The 27306-nt window shown below is 42.6% G+C and overlaps 1 protein-coding gene across 1 annotated transcript in view; it reads right to left on the reverse strand.

The window, feature by feature from the left end:
- Positions 1–2846: 2846 nt before the first annotated feature.
- The window catches only part of sema4d (sema domain, immunoglobulin domain (Ig), transmembrane domain (TM) and short cytoplasmic domain, (semaphorin) 4D), a gene marked incomplete at its 5' end in the record, with an annotated part of 29884 nt that continues 5424 nt past the window's right edge, over positions 2847–27306 (reverse strand). Inside the window, 15 exons of the mRNA XM_061071222.1 lie at positions 2847–5805; positions 6706–6752; positions 6972–7144; positions 7563–7675; positions 8385–8607; positions 8770–8926; positions 9076–9251; positions 10021–10172; positions 11906–12022; positions 12216–12309; positions 12428–12526; positions 12621–12683; positions 12769–12914; positions 14079–14212; positions 25425–25483. Coding sequence (XP_060927205.1) covers positions 4805–5805; positions 6706–6752; positions 6972–7144; positions 7563–7675; positions 8385–8607; positions 8770–8926; positions 9076–9251; positions 10021–10172; positions 11906–12022; positions 12216–12309; positions 12428–12526; positions 12621–12683; positions 12769–12914; positions 14079–14212; positions 25425–25483 — 2754 coding nt within the window. The remainder of the gene's footprint in view (positions 5806–6705; positions 6753–6971; positions 7145–7562; positions 7676–8384; positions 8608–8769; positions 8927–9075; positions 9252–10020; positions 10173–11905; positions 12023–12215; positions 12310–12427; positions 12527–12620; positions 12684–12768; positions 12915–14078; positions 14213–25424; positions 25484–27306) is intronic.

Below are 27306 nucleotides of genomic sequence, written 5' to 3' on the forward strand. Positions count from 1 at the left end.
CTCCACTATCCAATATTTCCAGTAAAGGTTAAAGACACTATCATCTCAAGGGACACATTCACACTGTAGCTGTGAAGGACCAAACAGGCGTTGGAAGGTACAAACATCATAAATAACTCACACTATGAACAGGTCTGATCTGCCACAGATGCTACATCATGTACATATATTTATCAGCTTCCCTTATACACCATCTGTTCCATACAAGTGCCGCTTTCAGGACGTTCATTACATTAATGAAAATAAAATTAAATGCATCTTTGGTGGGAAGGCAGCCCACACGTCCCCAGATCGAGTCCATCAATGAGCTCCACCTCCTCGCCGGGTTTGGGTTAGGAGTCCCAGCACCCGTCCATCATCACGAGCAGGTGAGCCCCTGCAGGAGGCAGGAGTAAATTCTTTGCTTCATTGTCCATCAAACTCCTACACATGAAGTAACACTGGGACGATCTTTGTGTATTGTAGCAGTTTATGATGGCGTCAGTGTCAAAAGCATGCTCCACCTGGGCTGAGGACCATGTTCACACCAAGGTTCAGCCCACAGGAGTGAAGCTCAATGCGTCTTCACGGAGCTCAGTGGCCGTCACAGCTGTCCTGTGGAGGGACGAGCAAAGCTGTTCTTTACAAGTAGATCCGGAAGTAAATATTAAAGAAATATAAACTGATTCAGCCTAATTATCAGGACAGAGCAAAACTAATTCACCAAACCAAACTGTTAATTGTTTTTACTGGCCCAACTGCCTTTAAACATGCAAGTAGTACAAATGCAATCAAAGTAAAAACTCAACCAAAAGGAGGGAAATATCTATCTGTAATAATAGGAGGAATAATGTTCTACCACTGTGAAATATAAGATAATGTGTGTGTGTCATTTTTGCATCGGAAGCAATAAAGATTTGTTCACAAAAAAAACTTCATGTCACATGACCTGTGCATGGATTTTTGGAATGAATCAAGCTTGTGATCCTTGTGAAGCATGAGTGTTGCATTATCCACAATATGATGAGCTGAATGGGATTAATAGATCATGTGGGACAGAATGTAGTCAGTAAAATGCATCAAGGTTAAATGGTTATAACAGATGGTAATTGAATTAGCTCATTGAGGGCAAACACCTTTATTCACACAGTGGAAAACACGCTGCAGAATAAAAATCGCGAAACACTAAAACTCTTAATTTCGTGATGAATGAATGCACTGGCTGCCTGTAGCTTGGTGCTCCAAGTTATTCTCCAACGGCCCAGTAAATCTGGACTTTGCACTTCTCTAGTGAGAGTTCAAAGACAAGAGTTCAAACCACTCAGCTGGAGCCAAACATGCAGAGCGGGTTAAAACCAGCGCGTGTGATGCAAGTCGACCCGGCCAACCGCATAATACCGTTTCAGCGACTGTGAGAAAACACACTCACTCAACATGCGAGAACATAGACGTACCCAGGCCTTTTCCCATCGTTTTAGCAGCTGCTCATGCTCTGTGAGTGCTCCTCTCCACTGGTTCAAATCCCTGGATGGAATGCTCTCCTCATCTGTTGAACAACCACATCTTTTATGGATGTAAACCATTAAAAACAAATCCATCTGAGGACAACTATACAACCAATCCAAAGGCCGAGTCTTGGCACCCTGTTCCATTATCACTCTTCATGCCTTAAGTGATCACATTTTATTTCATGATTTGGTTTTTAATACTGAAAAAACCCATCATACTCTGCACACCGGACATCATTACAGCCACTCAACACCAGATACCTCCAATAGTGAGGCGGAGGTCCACCTCAGACATGTCATTCCCTGTGCTGGCCTCAGCGACACATTGGTAACGGGCGTCCTTGATCAGCGGCCCCTCTCGGAGCCAGCTGCTCACAAGCACCTCTCTCTGACCCAGCGGCTGGCGGTACTCCATTACGGGGGTCTCCAGACTGTGTCCGTTTATTAGCCAGTGAATGTGGACATCACTGGGACCTGGGGGACAGAATCGCACTTGTTGTTGACCCATGACGGTGGAGACACGGATACTCCACGTAGACGGAAGGTACAGGAAATGGGAACGCTCGTCTTTGACGGGTCCTTTTGTGGTGTTGAGTAAACTTGGCACCATATTTTTGACCTCTGCCAAGGAAGTAATGTTTAAACCCCGTCTGCTTGTTTGTACAGTACGTTGGTTTGTCAGCAGGGTTACACAAAGACTACTAGACGGATTTACATGAAACTTGACATGGGCCAAGAACGAACCCGAGTGGCGCAGATCCAGACAAAGGGGCGGATCTAATCATTTTCTTTTGCCTTTTTGTTCGTGTTCGGACATTTTCACTGATTTCCGAGAATAATAATTGATAATTGATCTGAGTGAGTGCAGTTTGGTCTGGCTTGAATGAATTTTTCTCTTGGGCCTTGAGATGCAGACTTTTCCTGTGGTGAACGCGACTGACCTGGACAATCTCCTGCTGCATTATTGATATGGAAAACGTTTGGAACCAATTTTACGGACATTTTCCTGCGTTCATGTCTGAAAACTACATTAGAATTTAAGGGGCACGACCTTGGCAGAGGTATAGACTCTCCTGAGTGCCATTCTAGTCGGATTCTGATTTTTTTTTCATATTTTCTAAATTCCTCCTTCATTTGCATTGTTGCAAATTTTTTGTTGGATTGTTGGATCAAACAGAGTTACTGATGAAGCCAGACTTGATGAGCTGCACAACTTATTTTCCAAAACTCTTCATCATTTTTTCAGGTCATGCACAAAGATCAAAGCTTCTCAGCCACATGCAGTAGTGTTCTGTTGCACGTATCCACACAAAAATACAGAAAAAAAACGACTGAAGTCAAGAACAAGCCAGAGATGGAAACAGTTTGACAAGATTTATTTAACCTAAGAGCCACAGCCCCAAAAATGTCCCCTAGATTTATGTACATCTTCAAAGAGTGTTTTTCCATATATACAAATATACTGTATTTACACTTGTTTACAGGCACACATCTGAACTATGAATGTCCTAAATCCTAAATTTATTTGCTCCAAGGAGAGAAGAGAAGGATTCGCTCCTCTGTTACACAATAATGTACATCAAAGCCAACCTTTAATTGACATACAATCGAGAACTGTGAGGAAAACCAGATCACAGCGGAAGGACAGTTTAATTTTGAACCCAGATTTGTCTTTTTTTTTTTACATTCACTTATGATACAGGTATTGTCTGTTACTTCTAAAAAATAAAAATAAAAAAAGGGCAGGCATGTTTTATGCAGAATCCAGAAACACACCCACACACATTCCCAGTTAGTTTATGTGGTGTGAAATGGTGGCATGCGAAATAATGAGTAAGGGGGGAAATGGCGTAGAGAAAAGGGAGGGTTAAAATGAGAGGATTTCCAAACAGGGAGGTTTGGTTTTTGGGGGGGTGTAAGCAGAGTCAACGCCAGAGGCACCACTCACCCAGGGCGAGGCAGAAGAGCAGGAAGGCCTCGTGGGCGTGAACCCCCCAGGCCTGGTCCTTCAGCAAGGGAGGCAAGAGTCTCACCTCTGCCTCCCGAGCCTCCACACTGTGGGGCTTGGTAGAGGAGGAGGTGGAGGAGGAAGAGGAGGAAGAAGAAGGGAGGACAGAGGGAGTACTACTTCCCAGCAGGGAGAATGAAGTGTCGACAGGAGAGGAGGCTGTGAGGGAGGGAGTGATGGAGAAAAGAGTGTTGAGGAAAACAGGAAATCTCAACAAGGGAGGACATGCAAGAAAGACAGAAGGGAGCGACTAATGAATGAGGAATAGGACTAAAGAAAATCTGCTGCAATAAATAAAATAAAATAAAAAAGGAAAAAATCAGAACTTGCACAAAGGGACAAAATGACATTACCACAGATTTGACGTCTTAAATAATAATTATCTGAAAATGTTCTAAAACTGAAATAAAGGTTTTAATTAAAAATAAGTATAAAAAAATAACTTCAGATTATTTCCAGGGCTTTTTTTTTCGAGGAAAGAACAACTGACGGTTGATATCATCATAAACCATATTTACGTTATTAACAAACCACATGAGGGCAGATGACTAGTAGAGGTTAATACACAGGACTGTCAGGAGTTGTATCCACGTAGGAATGTCTACTTCACAGGGAGGGAAAATAAATTGAATACAAAGACTCCAGATTGTTGCGCAGGATGAGTCCAAACAAGACAGTGGTTTGATTTTAATCCATGTTTTTCTCTTTTTCTGACGTTTCAAACTCGACTTCTCTGCCTCGACTGGTGAGATAAGGCGCTCTGCAGACGGCAACACTGTACAACCAAGCGAGGCTGCAAAGTACCGAGAAAATCTTCCCTGAGAAAACACTAACGGTGAAGCATTTACCCAAGTTCAACAGCCAACGCTTTGCTTTGAAGGAAAAAAAAAAATGCAAAAGCTTTGAGAGATTTTTTTCTCACCCAGGCTGTGTGTACTAATTAAAAAACGATTCCAATTTGGAAAACATCACAGTAACTTACCAATTTGGTAAACAATGTTTCCAGTTTGGAATTTAAGAAATAGCTTCACTTGCTGGACTAAGCTGAGATGGTGCAGCTTCAATGTGCACAGTTGTACTTTATCAGAAAAAGCTCTAAGTCAGACAGCAGGAGGTAAATCTGCACAATTGGGGCGCCCGCCTTAAGCCTTGTAATGATAAAACGTCATCCAATGCTGGACACTGACTGAACATGCTTCCATGTAGAGGACAACACTTAAGACTTGGGAGCAGTGGGAAGATGCAGAAAGAACGTGACCCCCTGTAACTCCTCTCGATGCCGAGAGAAACTAGAGCAGGCGCCTGCTTATCAGTAAGGTTCATCTTCGTCTGCAAACTGGATGGGCTGAGATTCACAGTCCACGTCGAAGGGTTTCTCCTGCGACTGGCTGTCCTCGCCGAAGTTGTGGGAGGGGATCCGACCGTTGCCGGACTCTGGCTCGGTCTCGTACCCTGTGTCGCGGAGCGCCCGCAGGTGTGTGGTTTGGCTGCCGTTCTGCGTCGGCTGCTCCGTCATTTGAATTTTGTCTGTCGCGGGCGCTTCCATCAGACCTGCTTCACAGGCACGGTACTCGGGCTGACTGGCGCTCTTGTGGCTGCCCAGCAGAGCAGCTCGCATGCGCAGGCAGGGAGCTGGAAGGTACTGCATGTAGCAGTTGTAGGCCAGCGCAGCCAGGAAGAGGAGGAAAAACAGGAGGAAGAGCAAGAGGAGGGCAATGCTGTTGTTTTGCTGCAGATACTCGGCCGCTGGGTCCCGGTTGTCAGGGCGGGCGCTGTTGGAGCTTGATGGAAGAGCCTCCAACTTTGGCTGGAGCTTGATTGTGCTGCTAGGGGGTGGGGTTAGTGACGAGTCAGTTTGGGGCGGGGAGGTGAAGAGGGCCGAGGCTGGGAAGGTGGGGGGGGCGAGGGCTGAAGTTAGTGGGGCTTTTTCTGTCTCATCATTACCTTCAGGGGAGCTAGGTGTCTCCTGGCTGCCGAGGGTGGTGGTGCGGTGGCCCGCCTGGTGGGGGGCTCTGGTCGGGAGATCCAGAGTGAGGACGTATCCAGCCAGGAGGCGACTGAAGTTCTTCCCGGCAGCGGCGGCCCATTCCACGGACCAGCACTCATAGTGACCTTGATCCTCTGGTGCCACGCTGTAAATGAGGAGACCATTTTCACCTATGAGGTGGAAGAGAGAGGCCTCGGTGAGAACCGAGCTGTTGGATTTCCACATCACATGGGCCAGGTTGGAGTGGACCAGGCAGGGCAGCTCGACAGAGCTCCCGGGTTTCACCTTCACTTGCTGGTAGTCCTTCAGCAACAGACCTGACACTGCAAGGCAAAACAAGAGAGAGAATAATGAGTTTTGCATAGTTAAAGTCTCGTCTAGTAACAGGTCTTGTTTAAAGCAGATGATGAGAGAACAATCAGACAAGACATGCTTTTTACATTTGCCAACAAAATAAAATCCTGCTTTATTTCTTTACTAGATTTAGATGTCACTAGGGTGATGCTTAACCTGCCTATTTGGAATTGCCTGGTTACTCAGCCTGTAATTAAGCTGGTAGCAATTTTCTCTAACTTTAAAAGTGATCTGAGGTTATTGAGTCGCTGCAAGTAAAGACCTGCTGCAGGACTCGGTCCACAGAGCCCTGAAGCTGATCCACCAGTTCAGTGAAGCCTCACTCAGTATGCAGAACCCCGAACTGGAGAATCAGCTGTTGTAGTGATCAATAATGTCACTTACATTGAAGAGTCCCGGCCGCCGGTGCTAACAAACGCTGGACCCCTGTTCATGCAAAGTTTATCATCACATGTCCTAAATGCACCAAATTCAACACTGAACTTCAATGGGTCAGTGTTGAATTTGGTGCCATGGTGGCACATGCCAAGTGTGAAACCGATAAGAAGAACGGTTCTCAAGATATACAAGCCACATGCAGACAGACAGAATTAGCAGATAGATAGATGACAGTATGCTGGACTACATTCAGAAACCATTCAGTAATGTGATAAAATGGTCAAGGAAGTGGAGAAATTAATTCTTTCACTTAACTCCACCAATGCAGCCTTAAGAATAAAAACAACCTTCACTTTAAAACATTTGTGTTATTTAGCAATATTATACCAGATCGATGCACTTTATGATTTACATGGTGGGTTCTTGATTGCATGTCAGCCCGTGTAATAAAATGCCTTTGTTGTGTAGTATATGAACATGTTGCAGCCTACCTGAAGGACACTTGTCTGCGTCCCCAGTCAGGCTCTGGATCAGCTTCCTGAAAAAACAAAACATCTTTATTATTTTCACGAGTCTTAATCTATGCACCCACCCTGAAACAGAAAAACAACTCATGCAAGGATGTAAAGCAGGTCAGACTGGATGGAGTTTAAACAAAGACGCCACTCGATTCTGGTTTGTCTTCAGTTAACCGCTGTAATAATGCATGATTGGAGTCCTGGCATGTACAGAGTAGATGGTGATAGATCAGCGTTACCCGTGCTGTGGGCTGGGAGCATCTAAGATGTTGATGCAGGCGGCGGTGCGGCGGTCCCAGGCGCAGTACGGGTCTCGGGCCAGGACGCAGCCATCACAGGACGGATACCTGCCACAGAACGCTGTGGGTGACTGGACCACGCCCGAGTCTGAACCGGCGTACAGGGATCGTGTCTGTGGAAACAGAAGGTGGTTCACTATAATATGCCAAAGAAACTGCACACAAAAAAGGTACAATATACTAAGAAGTCTGGAACTTCACTTGGGTTAAAGACACAGAATTCTGCATCTACTTTTAAAAGGGAAATCGTCATAATGGTCTGTATAGGTTGCAACACAAACTCCAGTCAACCACAAACACACGCTATCATAATAATAACGTGCAGGCTTCCATTTAGAGGAAGTGTTGCTTTTGCTGCAGACATCTTCTGCAGTAACTTCCTATCTTCACAGCAGAATAACCACATCTCAAAAACACACACACGTATAGTATATACCACCAAACATAACATGTGGTTTAGCTCGGAAAACACCTAGACATTGTTTTCTATTTCTCAAGGTGTGGCTGTGTCTTCGTGTGAAAGTCACTGACCTCAGATGACAGCAGTAAGTTCTTGATGGGCTCCGGGTTCTTTAGAAGCTGGATCTCCTCCACCATGTGAACGTCTCCTTCGTACACCACCGACTTGTGCAAGATGCCCTTATCTAAAAAGGAACATGGTCAAATGTCAGTCAGTCGGCCAAGGTATAAGGCGGCAGCAACAGGAAAAACAAAAAAGATATAAGGAAAATAAGAAGGTATTATATTTGTGTGTGAGAGATGTCTTTTGTTGTGTAGAATTCATGTGTGTGTGCGTGTATTTCACTATGGGGGAGGAAAGGAGAACGTAATAAAGAGAAACCTACTAAAGTCTTAACTTTGTACATTTTAGAATATTAATCTCCATCTTTCATCTATTGTTGTCGTCATGTGTGTTGTAAACTGACATTTTCCACATGATTTAACAATGAAACGTCTTGTAAGAATGTAAAATGGTTGGAATGTCTGCAATTACTTTTAAGTATAAAAGGAACAGCCTCCAAAAGTCAGCCGACAATATGACAAACTAAACACAACCTATATTGGAATAAGGTCACTGTTCTGCTTATAACAATTTGTCCACTTTGTTATCTGGTAAAAAAAACAAAATGGAAAGTTGTGATACAGTGATACATTGTTAAGCATATTCCCCTGTGTAAGCTGAATTTAGTTTAATACACTGCATAGTGAATGCAACAAAAAAAATAAAACATTAGTTTTGAGACAAAGTACCAGCACATGAATACTCAAAATGACAAATGGCCGCTATAAATACATCCTACTCTGACAAATCTTTGACATTTTAATGAATGTTAACTGATAAACTCTTGTGACCTGTTGCGGTAAAGATGACGTCGTAAACGTTCCCGTCGAGCGCCCGGACTCTCTCCACGACGATCTGGGTGTAGTTGACGTCTTTGGTGATGAGACGAGGACCGTTGCCGATGGGCAGGACAGGGTCCTCCAGCAGGGGGTGGTCCTTTACAAACTGAAGGGTCTTGTCCGGCAGGTGGAGGGAGCTGCTGATGTTCTGCTGTCGCATTAAGTTGTTGATGCACTGGTGGAGAAAATAAAGATTGTATTGTAAACTCACATTTACTAAGTACTGAATTGGTGGATGAGTGTATTCATATCTGATGAGCAACTTTGAGCTACACAAAGTTTACACCAATGTTTCCATGAATCTGAGCTCAGTCTTCCTAGTTCAAAGAGTACTTACTGCTCCGGGACGTGGAGAAGGAGTGATGCCGTTGTAGCGCACCCACTTGGTGTGACTCTGCTCCACTGTGGCCTTCTGCATGTACTTGCCCTTGGAGAAGACGTCCTCCACAGCCGTCATGTTATAAGCGCACACGGCTGACAGGCCCACGTTACCCCTGAGGCACGAGGATGATGATGATGATGATGGTGTCGAGAGAGAAACGAGGGAGGAGAGGTGAATTTATAAAACCTGCATTATATTGTATAATACCCCACTTTGTTTTCCCTTTCCTCATCCCCAGCTCAAGATCTTCAAATCACTGACCACTGGGAGGTGAAGACGGCGTAGATGACCGTGTCCCTCCAGTCGGACTCCTTCAGGATGAAGACGTCGTGCACTACGTTGAAGACGAAGTTGAGCTCGGGCATGGAGCACACCAGCTTAGCTTTAAGAAAGGACGTCCACTTCTTCTGCAGAGTGCGCTGCCCCCCGAGGTCGCCCTGTGGTGGGATATTGAAGACATTAGGCAGTGTGGGGAGAGGGAGAAGAAAGAGGTTGAAGATAACAGATGATGAAAAGAGGGAATGGCAGGTGTATAGGTTTAAATATTCATACAACAGCATTTACAGTCTCATTATATGCTGACATGAGCTTATGTGTCGCTTCTGGCTTTTTGGGATGTATACAAATGGTATCATAGTTCATTAGAGGTGTTGGGTTCAAAATTTCACTCCTGTTTTGGTCATCAGTCACAGTCAAACACTGAACTTCAGATATTTTCGTGAAATTATACAGAGGGTCGTAACTATGATGCTAAACACAAGCTGATTTTAATGTATCAGGAAATGTGGTCATATTGCCTCCTGAATCCTGAAAGTGTCCTGATCAGAATGTATTCTAGAGTCTTATGTGAGGTACCTGTATATATTTTAGAAAGGGACCATTTTGTGATCTTAGACGAGGAGGCTAAGTTAATTGCTTCCAATTTTACAACTGTATTGATCCAGGGGGAAATTAAGAAATATCAAACGTAGAAAGTTTTATTTTCTTGTCCGACTCATGCTTCTCTGCAGCAGAGGTCTTTATAGATGTGGACTTTGCTCCTGAATTTAGATGACAAAATGAAAAACCAAATTTATGATATGAACTCAGGTAAGAGAAACAAGACAAAAGAAGGCGAGGAAGACTGCGCTCACAGTCAGCAGGAGGGGCAGGGCTATAAAGGCAGGTGCTGCTGGTATGTACAGATGGTGCATGACGTGCACTGACCTTACAGACGCGCGCCACCCTGGGGATGAGCAGCTTGCCAAAGAATTCGTACTCCACCGACACCTCGGTGAAAAAGTAGTAGATTTTGTCGTCCTCCCCAAATGCTTGGTTCCTCCCTTCTCTGATCACGTCGGCGTGAACAAAACTGGGCTCTGCAAGGAAGGCGGAGAGGGGAGAGAGAAAGAGAAAGTTGATGGTGAAAATGGAGGAAGACCAGGATAATTGATCTGTTATTGTGAAAGCCTCATTGTGTTCCTGTTCCTAAGGGTGCTATTACACATAATTTAGCGGAAACCCCTTTTCAACCCTAACAACTAGACACTAGGGATGTCCCACTCAAGTTTTTCTTTGACCATGAAACCTAATCCAAGTCCTTTAATAGTTGGTCTTTGCTGATACCAAATACAAATCCAATACTTAGGCCCTTTTCAGACCTGGTATTAACGTCCGTCCTGAAAGATCCGATCACAAGTCGACAGCTCTGTTCTCACCTGGCATTAAAATGTGTCCTGAATGCGTTTCCAGTGATCGGATCTACTTTTACGCTCTATATGCAAATAATCAAAAAGGTAATTTCTGTAATTCATTTCTGCAAATAATGCAGTTTTGAGTTAACAGATGTGTCCAGACTCCAGAGTGTCGGTGTGTTGGTAGGGCAAAGAGAGATGTAAATACATTATTCTTTGTTAAACTGTAGCAGATCAGAGGACTCCAGCTGAGACCACCTGCGCATGTGGTCTGAGGTTATCAGATCTCAGCTTTTAGGACACATTCAGATGCGTTCAGACCTGAACTTCAATCTTCAATCTGAAAACTGGCGACCGGATCACTCAGGACCGATGTTTATACCAGGTCTCAACAAGGACTTAGAATCACGTAACATATGAAACAGACAACTAATCTTTCACAATGTTCTCCAAACAGTTACCTGATTCCAAACTATCACGTTAATCTAGTCTACAAAGCATTTATATGTAAATGTTTGTGTTTTGACTGTCATATTTACAAGCTAGGACCAGTAAATGGTTGCTAAGCCTGAATGAAAGCAATTAACTGATTGATAAATTAATCATAGCAAGTCTAGTGTCATGAATGCAGCGGTCAGTACATCTGTATTCCACGTATGACAACATGAATTTTACATTTGTGTCTATTTATTTAACTATTAAACATTCATTCATATCATATCAGAAATTTAACAGGGAGAATGCTGCTTCTGAAACTGACATGACACAGAATTGCCAAAATGAAAATGTTACACAGAGAGTGAACACTATCGATGGCGTGCCAAGGGGCAGATTTTGTTATTTTAACCATTGAAAGCAAGTCCATGGATGTTTTGCACACTGAAACTGATTATCTGAGCATTTTGCAAATCTCAGTGTCAGAATACCCTTAAATAAGTTGAATGAAATGACTATTTATATTGTGTTTATCGACCACTCAAAGTGCTTTACAGTACAAGTCACATTCACCCATTCATGCAGTGCAGTTCTTCTATCACCCTCTCCCAACAGAGCAGCAATTTGGGTTTCGGTATTTTGCCCAAGGACACTTTGACATGTGGACTAGAGCAGCCGTAGATCAAACCATCGACCTTCTGGTTAGTGGTCAACCCCTGAGCAACAGCTGGCTGAGCTTTATGCATTTTCACTTGCACTTTGAAACTTAATATTTTTTATATTTTTGTCTTTCAAAGGACAGCAGTGGAGTTGGAGCCTTTAAGTTTGCCGATACAGATCCATTCAAATGCTTCTACACAGGACTGGCGCTACATCTTCACCCGAAACAAAATCTTTGACGCTTTGGAAAATCATCTCCTCCAAACCAAACACTCCTAAAATGTATTCAAGATGTTCACTTGTCACGTTCTGTTCCAACTCACCATTGAGCCACGACGTGGAGTACTCCGTTCGGAGCAGGGACTGGTCTGGAGAGTATCTGGAAATAATCGGTTCGCTTCCTAAGAAGTTAAAAGCCGTGCCAGAGTACAGCACTCCGTCTGATAGAGAAGCAGAAAAGAGAAGCAAAAAATAAAGCAACAAAAGAGCAATTTATTGTCCAGTGAATCCATGATGCCCTCCCCAATCCAGAGAGAAGAAGAGATTATTGAAGATTATTATGCTTTTTTACTGCAGGCGGACGACCCAATGAACTCTTAGTGAAAGAAGATAAAACCGGACTCTGCTACTCACCGACCATGACGGTGGTGAAGCTCTGCGACGGGTCAAAGGAGCATTGTCCCCGGCCATCTTCAGCCCGACCGTCCAGTGAGAAGTCAGCGAGGTTCTGAGAGCGGAGGGGATTCAGTTTCAGTTAACAGGTTCACGGGTTGCTGCATTGAACAGCGAGTCCGGACAAGTTTATAATCGCAGGACTGAGGTGGAGGGAGTGAGCGGTAACCTACCAAGTAATCACACCGGGGTTGAAAGGCGTGCGTGCCGCAGACGTACAACCGCTCGTCATCCACCGCTTGGAGAACTCGAATGTAGTTTAGACAATCCTTCTAGAAAGAGTCATAAACAAATAAAATTACTCTTGTGTTTTATTATTCATCAACACTGGAGATAATTATTCTGAAACAATTAAGTTGAACAAACCTCTTTGGATTTTCCTTTAAGCGTGCACATCAACAAGGGGTTTTCTGCAACTGTCCACTCAACCTTGATGGGTAAAAAGAGTTTTTCAATGCATATGAATGTTTCTTTGAATCTCCATTTGTCAGAAATCGTATTTGCTCGTTGATACCTTGTTGCTCCGGACTGTCACGTTCTTCTTGCTGAGCTGGAAGATGGCCTCCCTGGCTCCGACATACAGCGCATCCTTTTTCTCGCTCAGCAGCAACGTAGAGTAGTTGTAGATCCCGGGCTCCGAAAACTCCAACAGATCTAAATCTGTGCACAGCAGGATCAGATCACGTTGGTTTAGCAACCACAACAACCACAAAATGCACATTTTACATTTCTAAATCTGCATTAAGCATTCAATTTCAAGCTGATGTGATCAACGTTTTTACATTAAAATATGAAAGAAGTCCCCTGTAGTGATAAATCAACAGATAATTACTACCCTACACTTAGATTAAATTAAAGAGATTTACCTCGCTTTAATGTCTTTCAGCTTATTGTTTTTGTTTTATGGTGCAGGACTAGTTTTATTGGTTTGGCTTCACTTTCACTGTCCTCGTCCGGGTCGTTTCCAGTTGCAGCAGGGTTAAGTTGCACTTAGTATTTACTGCCGTACCCCTGATGAACTCTAACAATGTCAACACAAGGCTCTAGATGTAACATGGACGACAAGGCCACCTTACACACAGCTTTGATTACTGCAGAAGCTGAACTCTCGTACGAGCAAATGAGACACAATTCTGTTGAGTGCACGTCTCGTTGTGCTGGGAGCCTCAAACCTAGAGGAGAGTTTGTGTTCGCATGGCTTTTGGCTGTGCCAGGTGCAAGTGGGTTCAGGTTGCAGGTGCCTGGACATAAACACCGCAATGATGAAAGCAAATACTCTCAGTGACTGACTGACTGCAACAGTGACTGGAGAGACTTTGTTAAAGGGTGAGCTGCGTAGGGTCTAACACAGCCACTGAGTAACTGCAGCTATTTATGTGAACAGCGGTAAGCAAACACAACGTCCGCCTGACGGTAAAAGCTCAACAACTGAAGAGCCTGTGGTGAAAGAGTCTGAGACCGAGGAGATAAATTAGGGAAACTGATGTTACCAAGCAAGTCAAAATATATTTCCATTTATAACGCACTTTAATTCAAATGGATGTTGCAAAACAAACTTCATATTTAATACATAAGTATTTGATTGATTAACACATATGAATCATGTAGAAATAAAACTAAACACCTAATAAAAGTGACCAGAACCCAACCTGATGTCTTTAAATGTAATTGTCACTTAGTTATGAACATATTGGCTCATTTATAATTTTATACTACTTAGCTTTTTAGTTATCAAAATGACAAACAATGTATTTGCCCCTTAAATTGCTGCTTCATCTCTCAATCATATTTAATTTGGACAAGGTTCTGTACAGTCTGCCTCACCTTGGTGTCTCCAGGACGTCCGAGGCACAGCGTGGGGTCCGTGGGTGGAGACCTCCAGGAGCAGACCCAGAAACACTCCCAGCACGCCAAATCCCATATTAGACTCTGATGACTTCGGAATGGTGAAGTTTCCTCTGCAAAGACACACATGTGGACGGACAAAAGTGAAGCAACACAGCTGATGCAGTGGAAAAAAGCATTTCCCGAAGATGAGGAGACGAGCAAGTTCCTCACAGCCGGAACTTATCTAAATAAAAAGGGGACTGGCATCAAATCCACTTCCCTCACACTGTGAGCTGGCAGAACTGATTCATCCTCTTTTGTGACGCTCAGAGGGTCAGTGGAGCAGTCACATCCATGAGAGATGATCTTTTGGACTGAGACAGCATAAAACCACTTCTCTTAAAATAATAAAAATGGTGCCATGTTTTCACGTAACATTAGAGCTGCATAGTTGATTCATTTTAAAATGTACAGATTCTAGCTTTGAGATAAATGTTTTCCTTCACGTATATGACAGTTTATAGATTTAAATATAGATAATGTATAAACTGAATAAGTTATTGAATCAGTTGATCAACAAAATAACCTGCAAGCTAATGATAATTACTTAGTTGCCCTATACAGTTAAATTTGTTGGGAATGCCACATTGCACATATAAAATATCCAACTACTGTGTGCGTATATATACATGTATTTTATTATATGAACTAAAAAAGTCTGGATATTTATGTGAATCTTTCATGTTTTAATTAAATTCAAGTGTTCTTTGTGTTGTGTCTAGGGAAACAGTGAAAACAACGGTCAGCTGGACTCAAACTACTGGCGTCTCTTCTTCATCATGTTCATTAATCAGCCCTTATTGAATTTGTTACACCAGAAAACAGGAAATAAGATCTCACCAGTGAAGGGAAACAACGAAGGCATTTGCATTTTTCATACTTTAATCTAAAGGAAGAACATCTAATAGTTGCCTCTTAATTGGTTGCGTCCGGATACTCCAGGAGCCAGAGAGGCAGCGGCGGGGAGCGAGGGCATGACGACACCCTGAACTTACATGACCCATCACTAGTTTGTAGAGACCCACATGCAGCTGGCGTGATTCTCTGACATATCTGTGTGTAAAATCTGTTTGCAGTTATGCAACAACCTAACACCTCAGGCTTAAGAAAATCCCCTTTTTACTAGTTACTCTGCACGGCAGCATTGTTCCCACACAGTAATGGGTGTATACGCCTCGCCTCATGACGACGACGGAGACAGTAACAATGATGTGGGATGATGACGACAGCATTCCTGGCAGCTACAGTATCAGCTCTTATCAGGTGCAGGTGTTGTTTTCCATTTGCCAATTTGTGGAGCATCGTGATCTTTCAGCCTTTTAGCGGCTCGTCGTTCCCGCTGCATTCGCCGCAGGATATGTATGATAAGGACTCCATTAGGGGGCCCAGTGCTGCGTGCGTGTGTGAGTTAAATTATCCAGACCCACCCTAGGACACAAATGATGTCTAATTCAATGAAACCTTAAGCTAATCTGTTCCCTAAGCTTTAAAGCGAAAAGTCACTGCAGGTTCTTTCGCACACTCAAATATAGCTGCTTTCAAACATGCACTGTACTCCAGACATTTTTCTGAACTCTTCCAAAGGGGCTGTATGTGAGAAAACCAAATGTCCAAGTGAGTTGCTACGGAAAGAACTTTTCCTGCCAGCCTCCTGAGAAAATGTCAGAGTGAGCCCATGTGAGAATACAGCAGAAAAATCCACAGCAAGTGAGTGGGTTGATGTTTCTAAAGCATGACAGAAGTGAAACGAGTAGAAGATCAAATCTCCGGATGAAAAATAGCTGCCGTACACGTAGAAGACATAGACAAGAAGTCAACTTGGAAAGTCAATGAGGTTTGAGAGCTTTTGGCGATAAGCGATGCCTTGATGAGCTGTAAACAAAAACCCAATGCTCTCCACACTTGAATCTACACGTCATGCCCTCCCTCTTGCTACTCTATTCAGATGCCACCTCACGCCTGAATGTTCCTGACATTTGTCTGTTGTGATTGTTGCCAACAATCTCCTTATGCGTTCTTCCTATGTGAAAGGAAAACTGAAGAAAATGTCCAGATCCGATATTCCTCACATTCACAGCTGACATTTACAGCTCATATCTGAAAATGTCTTTAAATACACCCATATACTGGGAAGTGATGTAATGAATAGCCTCAAACAATCATGACGTTATGTAACTGAAAACAAAAAAAAACTCTGATGTTGAAATTTAGGACACATGTTGATTTTGGTATCTCAATGAAGAAGTTGGTCACTATCACTAATGACATTTTGTTGCACTTTGTTGTCCTTTTAGAAAGACTGTTTTTTTATGTGAAATAGTTAGTAACTTAATAGTTGAACACACCATGTTTAAAGTCGACAGTTCTGGGTCAATAGAAAAGCTGGGGGGAAAGCATGAGATTTAAAGCTTAAAGTAAAATATTAAAATAAATCTTTAAATCTGTTTTCAATCCTGCTTGTAATACAGCCATGTTTGGTAAATTTACTGCAGTGAAGGCCACATGCACAATAACCTCGAGGTCAATTTTCATGACTGTCGGCTAAATTCGCTCTGAGATGGACAGAGCGAATTTGTGTAAATATCATTAACACTGATGTGGTATTAACTCAAAGTGATTAGCTCATATAATTCAATCGTTAGGCTGATGTTCTTCCTTTCTCTTCATCCAATGAGAGGAAGCGTCTCCGGCCTTGTCACCCGTCTTTACTCATGTTTAACAACAATAACTTTGGCTTTTATGATAATAAGCCCTGACTGGAGTCTATAGAAAAAGAAACAAGCAGGAGGAAGGTGGGTCTGACCGCTCAATGGACTCGCTTCACTTTTCTCAGGGTGTAAAATGATCTGCCTAAAAAACAGGTTATTCTGGTTTTCAGGAGGAAGCCGCACACACCTCCGCAAAATGGGTGGGCCAAGACGGGGATAAGAGGTTATCGGATGTCTGGTAAGACGAGGACCAAGATAAACTGGCAGGAAACGAAAACCTGTATCACCACGTCTGAAGAAACATGAGCTTAATAAGCATTCAAGAATGATGTCCACAATCAGGTGGCTGAAGGGGAATTCTAGTGAATCACTAGAATGGCACTGGACATCTGTGATACTGTCAAAACAAAACCCTGTTGTGGCCCGTTCCATTCATTTAAACTTTGCCACATTAACCGGGCTCTGCTTCTTGACACGTTCAAACTTCCAAATCAAAATACACCAATCACTAATTCGGTTGCCTTCAGTTTTTTTAATTCAAACAAACTAAAAGAACAAAGTCTGATCAAATAATCAAACCAGAACAATAAATCAGTTAGAAAAATATGCATCTGCTCACTAACACCTGCTATCCTGCCATAATAAAGAAAGTGGTAAAAAAAATATTCCTCCATCCGCACCAATGTTACCCTTTTGAGTTTTTGCATAATGCAGACAAACAAATTAATATATTATATATTATAATATATTACAACCAAGCTGAAATTCTCAAATTCCTTTACTGGGTCGTTTGTTCTCTGTTTATATTTTTTCAACCAGAAATAACCAGCAAACGATTCAATCACAAAAAACAGATAAATCATTGTCAACCACGTATTAATGACCCAGTAGCACCATTGTGGCCAATTCCACTCAAATATAGGTTAGTAATCAGTTGCCCAGCCATGGGGGCAGAAAGGTAATTGATTATTGATTTGGTTGTAAATGAGAACAAATGACCCCAGATCTTTGACCCCCCACATACCAGAATTTTTGTTGGTTTTTTTTGGCGATGGTTTTCTCTGGCTAAATCAGGCGAAGATGGAATTCCATCCTGGCTTCAGCCTTAGTCATGGACTCGGTTATAGAGGGGGTCAAGTACACAAGGACCTATTGTTTACTGAAGATGAGGGTAGCCTCCCCTCCACTCCTCCCCCCATCACATCCACATCATCACCGCAGAGTGCTCAACAATGAACAGAGAGAGAAAGAGGGGACAGAGGGAGAACAACATCACGTCTCCCTCACATCCAGTTCTTTTACGCTCTTGCCAATCTAAATGCCAGGACAGCTTAGCCTCGAGGAAAGCCACCGAACCGAGCCGGGGTTTTCAAAGATCACACAGGCCCATGAGCTCGGGATGTGGACGCATCCCGTAAAGATGATCCATGAAGTGTCCAGCGACGGTGGCATTAGCTGTGATTGTTTAGCGGAAGCAGAGAGAAAGGACGGGCGTGACGCAGGCGTAGCACGAGTGGAGGAGATAACAAAAGTAAATCCATGACAAAACCCCCAGACGGACCAAATTTCTCTGTTTGTGTCCTTTGAATAAAAACCTCTGGTGGCACGCTACATAAATAAAAGCTTTGAATGAGACTTCTGCCCTCCGTCTGTGCACTCCCGACGCCCTCTGTCAATCTCACCACTATGTTCCCCATTTAGGGCTTTTAAAAAAAAGGTTCAAACCCCTTCGAGAGTCAGCATTACAGTAGCAGAAAGAGTATACTGGCATCTACCCTATGCTACTGAGAGATTTAGAGGAGTAGCCATACTGGGCTGGGGATATTTAAGACGGTAACCATGCTGGCAGGACTCTTTGAGCCCTTTGTGTTCCCCTCTCAGCCCCTTTGGCTGGGCTGGGAGGTTGACACCTGCTTGGGGCCTTGGGGTTCCCAGCACTGCGCTGCTAACTGGGCAGAGCTACTGGCAGGCTGCCCACTGAGGACAGAGGACAGACAGAGGGGAGGGGAAACTGGAGCTCAGCCTATCTTTGCACAAGAAGTTTGAACATGTGAAAGAGAGAAAAATATATCACCACTATCTGGAAAGTAATTAAAAGTTTTTGTGGAAGACAGACGGATCATTGGCAGAGTTCGAACATCTATAGCTTTATTGAAAAGAATAAAGTTAACAAAGTCCTTTTAAAGGAACAAATTAAAGGTGTACAAGACGTTTCAGTGCGACTTCAATCAAAAACTCTACAGAAATCATCATTAAGACGATTCAGAGTCTAAGTCCCAAATAAAACCTTAGGACGACTTGTCACAGGGAACCTACTTCACAACATGTGCCTTCATTTCATAGAGCGTTTAGACAAGAAGCTGCAGATCCTGCGAGCACACAGCACAGTGAGGATACGGAGTGTGGTGCAGGGTGATGTTAGGGACAGTCCCTGCCTGCCAATGTCCCCATCCCAACACTTCTCTGGCCTTGCTGGCTCTCTTTTCCATGTTCTCACTCATCATCGGCATCAATGCACAGCAATGCTCTTCTTCCTTTTGCCGCAGCACGCCAAGAGGCAGATTTTTCCTCGTCTCCGTCTGTTGCTACAATACCAATGGGCCTGACCAAACACAAACAAACTGCAATGGGAAATGTGATTCGTTTATTTTGTGGAAAGAATGTCTCTTTTGGCAGTTCAGTATTTTATTTCCATACTGTGCTGCACTCAAACTTTGCTCCAAGTTGTTACTTCTAAAGGGGGAAACCAATTTGTGCTGTTGTCAAGTCACCATTTCTGGCTGTTGTAAGGCTGCTGCTGATGCTTTATCATTGGGACCATCTGTACGGTACCCGCCCAGCTGTGGAAAGAGTGATTACCCAAGAGCACCAGTAGCTTATATTAATCAGCCTGCTTTACTGACGCCCTCTCATAGTCCAGTCATAATTTAATCAAGGGGCTGGATGGAAACACACGCCTGTTGATGTTGTTGCCTGTTGATGACCAGGGAACCAGGGAACCAGAGGGGAAAATTGCAGTGTTTGCTGCGTCCAACTCATGGGACACTTTGGCCCCATATGATTCCTGCCTCTTAAATGTCAATATATGCTGGTTTTCTTCATCTTATGTGGTAATAAATTGAGCATGAATATATATGTTTAATCCAACAAAACATTTCAGTTGCTTCTTTCTCTCTTGTCCTTATTATGACCAAACAATTCAGAACTTCTGAAATTGTAGTAATCACTGTAACCCTAGAATCGGCCTCCAGGATCTCATACATCATAATAGAATATAATGCATATTTGCACGTGTAGATGTTAATTGGGCATTAGACTATGTTTTTTGTCTGGATATGCCACATCATATTTATGAAAACACATCAGTATGTTTAGTTTACAGGAAAAAAAGGAGGGCTTCTGTGTATTCTTGACTACTTGAAGTTGTCGCTCTTATAATCTCCAAAGGGTATTACGAGTTATTTGGAGACTGGCCTGTTTGAGAAAGTGAGCCACGGGAGAGCGTTCACTTGAAACAAAATACAGAGACCACACTGATGGGGACAGATGCCTGCTCCAATGTCATTTCACAGATTAATGGAGTTTGGCCATAGATGTGACTGAGACTCTTGCACGCTCACATGTTTACACGGTTATGCCAACTGTGGGCATCAAATCCCTCCTATGAGCCTAGAGAGGGACCAGGAGCCCATCTCAAAATACTACCAGCTGCATCCCAGTTCTGGGTTGTGTTTCGCCACACGCAGATGAACCGTTTTTGACATTTTTGAGTGTAGGCAGCCAAGACTTTATACTCTCTCAGTATTGACTCAGCTACTGGCAGTACATCCCCAGCTGACTGCTGCACTTCTATCTGATCTGATGATTAAAGCTACAGTCCATCTTCAGTTCTTGTGTCTCTCTCAGGAAACGTTCACTCTCCCAGTTTTGTTGATGGACCCCTGTTACATTCACATTCTCATGGCGTTTGATCTGAGGTTCTCCCGTTCTTCTCCATAACTCCACACAACCAGACTTAGTTTCAAACTTTAAATTTTGTTAACACTACCACCAAAATAAACGTCCTTGTCGTTCAAAACTGCAAACCAATCCCTCCAAATGATTCATGCTAATTTTTCTTCTGTTATTTAATGCTTTCTCAACTTCCTGCAATTTGTCCAAAAATTCCCCAAAAAAGCTTGTTACACTGCAAAAACTCTGAACTAAGGTTTGTTTGATCTGGACCAACACCAGGTTTTGCTCAGACTAGATTCCGTTGGTCCAGGCTGTGGTCTGAGGCACCTTTCACACCTGTTATTTTGGTTCTGAACGCCTGGTCCAAGCAAGGTAAGTGTGAAACTGCCCTCAGTCTTCAGCCTGAACATACACACACACTTAAACTCAGTTGACATCACTTGAGGCAATTTATATTCCCAATGAAGCCACAAAATAGCTTGTAAATTGACTTTGATGTGTAAACTCTGTTTGTTCTCTTTTACTTTCTTTGATTTTCTTGTTATCTGGATAAATTATCACAAACAAAATCCACAGCTCTGGACTGCAACATCTGGAATTCACTGGAGATAGAGACAAGCCTTCAGTTGTTAAGTGCAAAACCACCGTGTCGAAGCCACATAGTCATCTGAAGCCCAGTGAAGCAGCTGTGTGACCTCCACTGCACAGCTGACTGCTGGTCATACCTAGAAAATCATATCTAAACTGCAGCAGATGACACCGCCGTCATCACGATATCCGCGGTGGGCTCGCCGGATGACAGATGGGAGGAAGAGTTCAACTGTTAAAAGGCCAGATCGAGGATTAAGGTCTTACTCCACTTCATTCATGACGTTAATTTTACATCTACATTCACCGTTGAATGAGCACATTTCTGATGCATTACATGCTGCAAACAGAAACTACAGTTTTTCTGTGTATATTGAGAAGGAAGCAGAATTAAATGTAGGTAAACCATCAATAACCAGCTAAATTAAGGAATAGAGCTAGTGTGAAGGCAACACTGTACGGGGGAGGTAAAACGGGAGCTCTCCTATGTAATTACCAGTTGTAGGGCCCCTGCTGAGCTAGCATGTGGACTTAAAGTGGCCACAGCAAAGGCAAATGAGGGGTCAGGTCCAGTAAAGGGTATATTTAGTCTGTTGATGGCGAGCTTTTTAAAAACAACACACCCTTTCCCTGAGTCACATGGTTGTGGAAGATTTGAAAAACTTCCCTATAAACATACGGGCAAAGTGAAGTGGAAGGATAACTACAGGAACAAGCACGGCTGTGTGGTGTTCCCCATGCGAGGACCGAATGTGCCTCTGTAGTCCAACATGAAAACATAATCACCATGCGTGGTTTCTTTTAATTAGAGGAGGAAGAAAATGCAGAGGAGTTTTACTATTGACATCTGCAGCGGCACAAAATTACAATAAGAAGGGATTCAAATTCAAGGATCACCTAGAAAAGACACAGGTGTTTCTTGAGCAATTACAAGTCTGAAAATAAATGTTTTTGTCATCATACAGATGCTAAATAAACTGTTTCCTGGAGCCACTTAAGACATAACAGCCAATTCTCTCTGTTTCTATATGAATGGCATCTTACTTTCAAAAAGTCAATATCAACAATAACGCACAGATATGTAATTTTCTTAAAATATGGCACATAACGAGGAAAACCCAGTGAAAACATAATTTTTGTTATTCATCCTTGGGTGAATACAGTAATCTAAATGGTATTTGGTCACGTGGAAACCACCGCTGACAGTTAAGTCATAAACCTTTCACTTGATGTAGTTTCCTTGAGGCGACTATGATGCCAGCCAGGCCTCGGGCGTATAACGTGGGACTATTTTGGGAAGCTGCAAGAGCCCCAGCTGAAGGTCTTGCGGTCCCAAGCTGGTGAGTGGTCCAGTCACATTGGTGGTGGTTGTTTAAACAGCAGCACTTATAAGAGCAGGTGACTTTAGCTGCTGGACTGGAATAAATGTCTCGGTTGTTAATAAAATCCCAAGGTTTCGACTGAACGGAAGTGGAATAAAAATATCTAAAAGGCATTTCCCTTATTTCCAGTTTTAGTGTGTGGAGTGTTTTCCAAGCAGTGGATGAAGAAGGAAGAAAGAAAAAAAAACTGGAAAGGCGCTCAGAAGAGTGCATACCTCCGCCGAGGCCCCAGAGTCCCCTTCTCACACCAAATTCTGATGTCTTATTTTGACTGCCCTCTTGCTGCTGTAACATTGCAAATTCCCCTGTTGTAAAGGATTATCTTATCTTTAAGTCTATAAATTGGGTTTTAATCAGATCGGCACCAAATTTCACACACTAACCACCTGATCGTCTTAGGAATGCTCCATCCAATCCGTCTGAACCCAGATTGAAAACCTTTTTTATTCACAACTGCCTTTAACTAAACAATTTTACAGGGCACTCCATCATCGTACTTTATTCTTTATTACATTATTCTACTTTTATTTGATTGTTCTATACATTTCTACCTACTGTATTTTTCTACCTACTTTTTTAATCCATTTGCTTTTCCTTGAAAGTAGTTTTAAACCCTGCTTTCCAATTTCAAATTGATTTCTTTGAATTTCATCTATTTTGTTTGTAATGTCCCTGTACAGCCCAGAATCTTCTTCTGTTTAGGAAATGTGCTTTATAAATAAAACTGTCTTGCCTCATAAATATCAGCCCCTTTAAACATGCCGGATTTTTTCCTCCCCATCAAGTTGATGAATAACTCTCTGGGAAATTGAGGAAAACATTGAAAATGGCCTATACAAACAAACGCAGATGAAAACATAACCTCGTTGGCGGGGCAGCCATCTTTCAAAGTAGAGCGTTCCCACCAGTCAGGGGACATATGGAGGGGCTGTAAACTTCACTTAAAACCCTGCTGTACTTTCTCTCTCCTTTCTGTCTTTAAGGAGAACTCCTTTCTCTCGTGCTTTTCTCCCGGCGCAGTATTCAGCAGGCACTGATTTCATGCTGGTAATTTTGGCCCGGCGGAGACAAAACCCTCCTTTGGAGTGTTGTGTGAAAACTCACCCCCTCACCCACAGGCTGCCACAACACTAGCAGTGTGTCCTCCTGAACTTGGTGTGCCAGCAGATAAAAGCAACAATTTCACCGTTCCCCTCAGGGAAACAACACAAGGCCGAGACTGAAACTTTTAAACACGAATTGCGCAGATTTTTCCGTGATCTGGTCGGCAGATTCTGGACCCACTTCAATCCTTGTGTTAACGAAGATAATCGTAGGCATTCATAAAAAGTAGGTCACTTAAAATTCAAGCAGCTGAATAAGAAAGGAAGAAAAACATATGTGCAGGACTTATAAAAGTACTAATCACAGGTGTTTGCATGAACTGACCCTTTGCTAAGAGCTGCCTCCCTCCTTTAAAACCGGCATGCGTGTAAAGTTCTCATTACTAGCATTGTATATGCAGTTTGTAATAACACAGGCAGATTTAATACTCAAAATAAAAATAATTGAGAATAATTGGTCCATGATTTCACAAACAACAGCAGGCTTCTTATTCCTAGCTGATGACTGCTGCTTTAATTCAAGGCTGCAACCAACTCAATTATCGATTAATCTCCTAGTTATTCTCTCCATTGGTAATTTGTTGGTCCTTTAAAAGATCAGGAGAATGGTAAAACATGCTTATTATCAGAAAATATTTAGTTAACTATCATGGGACTAAAAGCATCAAACCATTACATTTGAGAAGGTGTAAAAGGGCACTTGTTTGTGCATGTGTGTTCAAGAAATGTCTGCAAAACGTTTTGCCAATCAACTAATTGGTCAAATAACTAAATGTTGAAAATATATAACTATTACAACTATAGATTATAGTTTGAATAGTTTTTAATAGGCTGAAAGAACAGCTGACTCCAGGCATTTAATGGGTACGTATTTGATTTTACAAAAACTGAACGTCTCAGGCCGAGAAATAAAACACCAAATTGCTCCTGTTTGGTGGTGTAGAACTAGTTAACCCTGGTTCTGGATTATATATATATTATTAATAATTTTTATTATTATTTGTTATACCTGAAGGTCTGTGGATGAGACAAAGTGTCTACTTGTTCTGTACTCGTCATCTTAAGTGCGGAACAAACTGGTTTTAAAAGGTTCACATCAAATCCAAACCAGCCCTTTGCACCAGGTTGATCTTGGTCAAAAAGGGGTAAAAGAGACGACCTGCACGTGCATACACAATGTCTGTCCCTAAAACATCATTGAGACAACACAGAGCATCGGTTTTGCTTCCACACTGATAAAAACAAGCAGATCACAATTTAAAGAGGGAAGGAAATGCAAATCACCTGGGCAAAAAAAACACAATGATTGGTGAAAGAGGAAGGTTTCACTGCCAAACACTCCACAAGCCAAGCAGGACCAAATCAGCTGGGTTGCCCAGGTGTGGTCATGCAAGGGGCAAATAAAAAAAAAAGGGAGCAAAGCCCTGAGGGGGGGATAAGGGAGTGTTGGAGAAGCATGCGGCATTCGTGCTGAAGCATGCAGACCTGCGAGGGTCCACACCGTAAGACAAAGGGGAGGGAGAGAGGGAGAGGAGTAGAGTTTCTGACCTGTGGCTCCTTACAAGATGCGACGCTCTTCCTCCGGAGAGAATTATAAAATCCTCAAGCTAGGGAGGGGGGGAAGAAGACAGACAGACAGATCAGACAAGACAGTTATGTGGTGTGTGTGTGTTTGCATGTACAAGTGGCAGGAAGCAGTGTCCGAGTGTTTGTGTTCTGAGTGTGTACATGTGGTTAGTCGTCTAGACTATATACATATAATGATGAAGTTAACACATATTGCACAATTAAACTGATATTTAACATCTAATACACACACAAACATGATGGATAAGCATTAGGAAGGAGAAAATGGTTATATCCATATATCATGTCTGCCAGCATGTTGTCCTGACATTTATCACAAAGACAAGAGACAAAATGAATGATGAGCATTTTCCTCAGAGGAAGCTATGGTGAGGAATATTGATTTCCTCCAGCTCTGTGACTACAATATAGTTCAGGCCACAGTTTTCTGTCAAAACCTGTCAGAGCCTGAGAGGAAATTAACCGAGCCAACCCCAACCCGACAGGAATTTTTCTATTTGCTGTAAGAAAGAAACTGATGTAACCGATGACAGATCTAAAAAACAGACCCAAACCTTAATATTGTTTCCAAATGTTTGCCTAACAACTCCTGACGGGCTCAGGTCGGGTATCTTCAGCTGTACAAGTGAATTTAAAGGAGACGGAAAAATGCAAACAGACCACAGCATGAAGTGTTTTTTCCTTCTTTGAGAAGAAATATACCACCCAGTCTGTTTACTCCTGCCTGGATAGTGACTTTAACAGACGTCTCTACATCAGCAGCCGCCATCATAGTTAGAAGTTAAACGATTTCACATGATTGGCCTGACCAGTTCCAAGATTCTGAATGGGAGCGGGGCCAGACTCAGACTCAACTTAATACTGCTGAGTTGCATCTGCTCTCTGGCTGAGATGAGACTCGTGGCCCATTTTTAAACATGTGTGACCTCTATTTTGAACAGGTTGTATATTTTATATGGTCATCGTCAATTTGAAAGTGGAATGCTAAGACATGTTTTATTAACTAAAATGCCATTCATTTTTATATATTTTTTTCTGTAATTGCAGGTACAGGTCAAAACTATTTGTTTTCAATACTATTCTACCTTTAACCCCCCTGGAAACTTGCTTCGTAACATTGAGTGTTGAAGAGTTAATATGCAACAGTCATAATAGTTTGGAAAAGATGACTCAAGCTAGAGCCTGTAACTTGACAAAAAACCCACCACCCTCTCACCAGATTATTTTCATTCAAACTTTGCTAAATCCTTATTAGTCCTAATTAAAAGAATGTAACATCCACCAAAGAGAAAATCACAGACACAAACAGCACACACAGAGTTGGCTTACTTGAAAAAAGACTTTGGTTGGTTTCAAGTAGAACCACATTGATCATAAAATGAAGCAGATCGAGAGAATTTGTTTTCAAGGCCATTAAAACTTGTGGATCAGTGGTGAAACAAAGAATTAGAGAACAAAAACATTAGGGAATAATCTGCATCAGAGCAACAGAAGAGTCAGCAGAAGAAAATATTTTGCTCTTCTTTTAAGTGCATGAAAACCAGATTTTATAAGTCAAAGGGAGGGAAAGTAGAAATCTTCTTATTGCCTTTGTGACAGATGGCTGGGCCTCTATTCACTACACTTTCCAGTCCGTTCCCTTAGACCGCTTCCCTGAGCAAAATGAAAACCCTTACAACAAAGCTGAATACATTCTCCCTGCAGAGGTGCACAAGCTTCACTCCCACAGTCTGCTAGAATCAAACTCTCACTGAAAAACATGGACTCACATATTTGCTTTGCCTTGACGAGGACTCCGGGACTAGTAGAATCAAGGCCTCATTTCCCAAAAGTTCCTAAAAAT

Source organism: Limanda limanda, chromosome 1, assembly GCF_963576545.1.
Source record: "Limanda limanda chromosome 1, fLimLim1.1, whole genome shotgun sequence".
Classification (NCBI taxonomy): Eukaryota; Metazoa; Chordata; class Actinopteri; order Pleuronectiformes; family Pleuronectidae; genus Limanda; species Limanda limanda.